General features: G+C 51.6%; 1 protein-coding gene across 1 annotated transcript; it reads left to right on the top strand.

Moving 5' to 3' along the window:
• Window positions 1–667: 667 nt before the first annotated feature.
• IUM83_08328 (Sulfate Permease (SulP) Family) lies at window positions 668–982 on the top strand (the record flags this gene model as incomplete). Its single annotated transcript, XM_067932693.1, has 2 exons — window positions 668–670; window positions 785–982. The coding sequence occupies 2 exons, from the start codon at window positions 668–670 to the stop codon at window positions 980–982; spliced, it is 201 nt and encodes a 66-aa protein (XP_067789945.1).
• Window positions 983–6,184: the final 5,202 nt, after the last annotated feature.

Genomic DNA, 6,184 nt, shown 5'->3' with positions numbered 1-6,184 from the left:
AACCCACTACACCTAACAGCCGTGGAAAAGAGTTTGGTGGTGATCACTATCCGGTCTATGAACTCACGACGCATGCGGACGGAAAACATGCCAGCTGGTGGCTGGATTGTGGACACGAAGGGCAAGGCTTTGCGCCTACAACCGCAAACACGCTCTTTGCTGCCATGCAGTTAGCGCTTCTAACCGGGCTAGAGTGACCTGTCCAGGTGTAATTATGCAAACTTGACAGTTCGTGCGGCCTATCTACGCTCAGGAATATCCATCTGTTGCATTGTCGGAATCTCCAGTTGGACCATCGTATTGTGGCGATTTTGTGGATTCGGTACAATGCACCAGCGAACATCCAGTAGTCAATAGAGAGACAGTTGGTCCTCTACTCCCTCGAACGTCACCCGCTGCAACACCTTCTGCAAGCATTGCCTCCACACTCAATTTTGCTTCGACAACGCTTCTCAATGACGAAGACGAGCTCCCTCAGACTCTGGACGCGGGGCCTTCCCAACAGGCAGATCCTCGTGTTAAACTGGATAACGTAGCAGCGGCGACCATTAGAGACCAAACCACACCTACACGACGCTCAACGCGGCACAGGAAACCAACTAAGCAAGTCGTTGAGTCGCGGCTTCAAAACAAGAAACTCTGGATGCATTAGTCTCGTCGACCACGGATGGTACGGATTCATAGTTTATATGGTCTTTTATTAATGCCTGTAATCGTTTTTTTAAGTGAGGTGTTGTCAACTGTCTCTTCGTGGTGATGTTGGATCGAACGGCGCCAAGACCAGTGCTGCAGCAAATCGGCTACCTGCTGCATCTGGGCTCCCGCAAACATCACCACGACGAGGGGCCGTTGCCTCGACCCGGTCAAGGATCCTACCACGGTGTCGGAACTGCTCGACCTCTTCGACTTCTCTCATGTGAACTGGAACCAACTGCCCAAGCAGTTCTACTCTAGTGCCGAATCTGTTCTAGAGCTCTGCTAGGCTAGTCTTTGGCGCCGAGAGCATAGCGCGGCTGTAGAATGCGGCCAACGTGGGCTGAAGCACTGAAGTTGCTTGTCTGTATGTACTTCAATGAATTTACGTACAGATACACGTAGGTTGAAGCTATTGTTGGAAGATCGCTAGTCAGCGGTGACACCATGAAGATAGAACTGCTGGTAGTGACCCGCCGGCAGAACGTGCCCTGCGCCACGATCCTTGCCAGATGCGTGGCAGCGCCGTTGCTGTTCGTGTTGCACCAGGCGACCAACGCCGTCGTCTTCCTGGTCTGCTTCCCCTGTGAAGCCGCAGCACATTAATCCGTTTCGTGTATGACTGTAACATGACATTGTAGTAGTGCTAACGAACTGGTTTTCGAATTGTTTGAACGGACACTTTTTTGATCCTTCAAACAATTCCGTTTATTGTGAAAAGCACTCAGAATGTCTAATCGGATAGTAATTCGGCTGATTTAGTGCCTTTTTTTGAGACGGGAACCCTTATTTATTTCGATCCATCCCTTATTTAGAATTCGGTACCCCTAATTATAATCGGTCTTATGCTGCATCGCGTCAAAGCTATTTTAGAGTCGGAATCGATTTGGTCTCAAAATAGGCTGAAACGTCAGCTCCAACCTCGGCATTCCGAGGAAGTCCGCACAAATAAATCCACCGAGCAAGCGGCTATGCAAACACAAGCCAAGAATCAGTCAAAATAGGAGGAATCAACAGGACGAGCAGAACCAGCGTCCGTGTCGAGGACGCGGAGTTTCGCTTCGACCCAGAGGGCAGCTTTGATGACCTCTACGCGAGAGCGGAAGAGCGCATCGTAGCCGCGCTAGTTGTTTTCAATATTAGAACGTTGCGCCCTGATACTAATCTCTACGCTAAGCCAAGTCAAGGCGCCACTCAGCAGGGCTGGGTGGCTTTAACTGAGTCAAATTGGACAGCACCACAGCTCTACATCGAAATTCTGCGGCATACATCGTGTCTCCGCTGTCTCTCTCCCTCACCACTCTGTTCTGACAAGATGGCTTTAGAGCCCAGTTCCCAACTCCTATTTAAGCCGGCTTACTCAGATTAGTACCCACATTAACTTCATATTAAGTACAAATTACCACGTATCGTCCCTCACACCTCCATGTACCATTCTTTCGATACATTCGTGTTCCGAACATAAACCTTCGACACCTTGATTCCAACAGACATGAAACAAGCAGCAAGCCATGGGCAGCTCCGACAGTAGGGTAGTTCTTCCTTGGTCTCCTGTGGCTCTGTGCGCAGCCCCACCGCCTCCTCACTGATATCCCGTGTGCTTTCCCTCTCTCCGAACGCCGCGCTACGGCCGCTCACCCCAGACAAGAAGCGCAGCATCAACAACGTGATGACTCGGACGACTCTGGCGACGAGCAGACCCCGCATTGCGTGCCGCTGCCTGCCCGTGCGATAGCGCTCGTGCTCCTCTCCCCCTCCATGCCGAAATCTGACTCGAACGCGTCGTTCTACTTGCACTGTTTTCGACAGTCACGACAACCACGCCTAGGTATTTTGACACGCCTGTCGAAAACGCAAATGTACTAACGTAGTATATTATTCTATTAATATTGTTACTACCAGCATGTTCTTCGGGTCGGAAAAGCAAATGTACTAACGTAGTATACTATCCAATTACTATTGTTACTGCCAGCAGGTTCTTCGGCTCGGACAGCGATAATGAGGAGCAGAAACCTGCGCGGGCCCCCAAGCGCGTGAAAAAGGCCCGCGACGACGATTGCGGCTTGAAGCCATCAGCTGCGAAAACAATCATTCGTACTGCTGGCAGCCTGCGACCTCTGGCTTGGTTTGAGCCCATAAATTATAAACTTATGGCGTCAGGACACAGCACCCGATGATATCCTGCCTGAGGAAGTGTCTCAAGCTTAATCACAACTGTAAAGTAGTGTGCAGTACTGTAGTGCCTCAGGCGGGATATTGCTTGCGCCAACATCAGCCACTGGCTTGATGCGTCACGCATGAGAGATCAGGAGGGGTCTTAACAGATGTGATTTTAGAATGAGATGGGGTGATGCATAGTAATGATAGATAGGTTGCCTTTCCAAGCTGGACCAGAATCTTCTCACTGCCAAGCAAGAGCGCCCACCACCAGGAGGGTGCCGACAAGTATATGTAGGTCTGTAGGTTATGCTGGTCGTAGATGAGACACAGACAATCCTCTCCGTAGCGATAGACCAGGGAGAGTCCATGTTAGTACAATCGAGAGGAATCACTATCTGAAGGTGTATCATTATCATGGTACAACACTTATTGTTACAGTGCAGTGTTAGTGCCACAATTCGAACGCGCGATGAGCTCGAATACCGCTAGGCGAAGAACTGCAGCCCGAACCAAAGGACCGACCCGCTGACAATGCAAATTATGCGCACCATATTGGAGGCTGGACTAATTGCCCATTGGTGTGTGCGTTTTTTCGCTGTAATGTCGGCAAATTAGTTGCCTGGGAGAAGGAGGACCGATGCGCGTCTGCCACACAGTGATCTCCATGATTACGGTTGCGGTGGGCGACTTTCGTTTCCGCTGGATCCTGCCTGCTTCTCTTTCCGCATCCTGGGCTGTCTGCGATACGATCGTAAATTCAGCTGCATGATAATGCATGAAATGCCTTGCTCCGTCGGTGGTAGCATCGAATTCGTGAAAGTTCAAGCGGATGCGCGTTGCGCTGCTGACGACCTCGGCGTGCAAGTCAAAGTCGGGCGGTGCTCTTGACGTGCACTGTCCATCTCACAAATCTTTCGAAACGCAGTAATATAAACTCGACGATGTTGTCGAACAGTGGATGCATGAGATCTGCATCAGCGACGTCTACAAATTGTGGACGGTGAAGAATAATTGCGTGAATCATCGAGACGTAAATAGGATCTGCAAAGCCGTTTCCGCGACGACGCGAGCTGGGTGGTTTCCTGAGTTAATTTGAGGGAAGGCTATTTTTAAGATAAGATTGCGAGTACGAGCGGAAGAGACCACCTCATCCCCCATGGCCAAGCGCGTGACCTGATCTGTGCGCCCAGCGTAGTGTAGTTACAGTCCTTTCCATATTTTCAATGCTAGAAGCAGCAAAATACGTCCACGTCCAACACGTAGCTCGACTAGCTGCCACGTATCCGAAAACGATTTGACTGCGCCCCCATCGGTGTACCTTCTCGGAAAATACTTACTTCGTGCTTTCATTTGCATGCGTGAGATTCGTAGCTGTGACGCGAGTTGATGGTAATAACTAGCGTGATGCTCGATACTGCAGCGGGCAAAATTTGTGAATGGAGGCGTATGGGGAACTGCTTTTCAAGGGGGGAATGTGGCGATGCTTCACCTTCTTCGGCGATACTCCACCTTCTGCATGCTCGTGGTGGAGCAGCGTTTGGACCAGCTTGCGACGCAGTGTTTTTCAGGCTAGCCGGTTGTTTGCGGCCGGTTTCCGTGGAGATCGGATTCGAGGTTGCAGAAATGGGAAAGCACTGCGCTTCGGTCGGCAGGAGCGTGGTGCTAGCTCGATTTCAAGGATAGGAGGACGACGGGCGGGTGATCCCGCCATCTTGAGTCTTGAGCCTTCGTAGGCGATCGAACCAGCGCAGACACGGTGCAGCGACACCCACCGGAGATTACTTGACGACCTGTGCATGAGCGCATACCTACTTAGGGGGCGAATATCGTTTGCACCAAAGTCTCCCTCGCTCCTACCCTGCATTTCTTGCGACGTAAGGCGGATGGTTGATTCAGCTGCACACCGGTACGCTTCCGGCGCGCCAAATGCCTTGCTGCCTCGGGTGTGATGCCGCATTCGCGCCGATTGGTGCGGATCGAACCGGAAATGGTGATTGGCGGCTACCGAAGCTGGAATTGCCGTTCGTACCAATTTCCGTGAGCACTTACCACTGATCTCGATGTGCTCGACGGGGTTCGAAGGACCATGCATCGCTGCCGTGATGTTTTGAGGACTCTAAACAATCGAAAGCCGAGTCCGACGCCACGTTGGCTGCTATCAATTGAACTTCCACGTAGAAGTTGCTTCCAAGGGGTGTGTGCGTTTAACCCCTGCGAAGTACTGTGGCAGAATTGCACCGCTGGCAACGTACTAAATCTGCTGGGAAGGAAGGAAGTATTTGGTACAAGTGGGTCGGAAGCACTGCCTACCGGTAGTGCGAATGTAAGATTCTAACGGGTTCTGCGGATTTATTTTGCTTCTGCTGCTATTTTTTCCCGTTAGAGGTGTCTGAGAGAGATCGAGAGGCACTTCTGGGGTTGCGGTTTTGTAGCCAAGTAGTGGAGCTGGTGGAGGTGGCGCTCTTGGCGCACACTGTCCAGCTCACAAATCTTTCGAAACGCAGTATAAACTCGACGATGTTGAAGCAATCGTGCAAAATCGTCTCGAATAATGGATGCATGGGATCTGCACCAGTGTCGTCTACAAATTGTGGACGGTGATAAATAATCGCGTGAATCATCGAGACGTAAATTGGATCGGCAAATCCGGTTTCCGCGACCACGCGAGCATACTTACGTCGCGCTTTCATTTGCATGCGTGAGATTCGTAGCTGTGACGCGAGTTGATGGTAATAACTAGCGTGATGCTCGATACTGCAGCGGGCAAAATTTGTGAATGGAGGCGTATGGGGAACTGTTTTTCAAGGGGGGAATGTGGCGATGCTTCACCTTCTTCGGCGATACTCCACCTTCTGCATGCTCGTGGTGGAGCAGCGTTTGGACCAGCTTGCGACGCAGTGTTTTTCAGGCTAGCCGGTTGTTTGCGGCCGGTTTCCGTGGAGATCGGATTCGAGGTTGCAGAAATGGGAAAGCACTGCGCTTCGGTCGGCAGGAGCGTGGTGCTAGCTCGATTTCAAGGATAGGAGGACGACGGGCGGGTGATCCCGCCATCTTGAGTCTTGAGCCTTCGTAGGCGATCGAACCAGCGCAGACACGGTGCAGCGACACCCACCGGAGATTACTTGACGACCTGTGCATGAGCGCATACCTACTTAGGGGGCGAATATCGTTTGCACCAAAGTCTCCCTCGCTCCTACCCTGCATTTCTTGCGACGTAAGGCGGATGGTTGATTCAGCTGCACACCGGTACGCTTCCGGCGCGCCAAATGCCTTGCTGCCTCGGGTGTGATGCCGCATTCGCGCCGATTGGTGCGGATCGAACCGGAAATGG

Source organism: Phytophthora cinnamomi, assembly GCF_018691715.1.
Source record: "Phytophthora cinnamomi strain GKB4 chromosome Unknown Contig49, whole genome shotgun sequence".
Classification (NCBI taxonomy): Eukaryota; Oomycota; class Peronosporomycetes; order Peronosporales; family Peronosporaceae; genus Phytophthora; species Phytophthora cinnamomi.
This window is presented reverse-complemented; position numbering and strand designations above follow the sequence as displayed.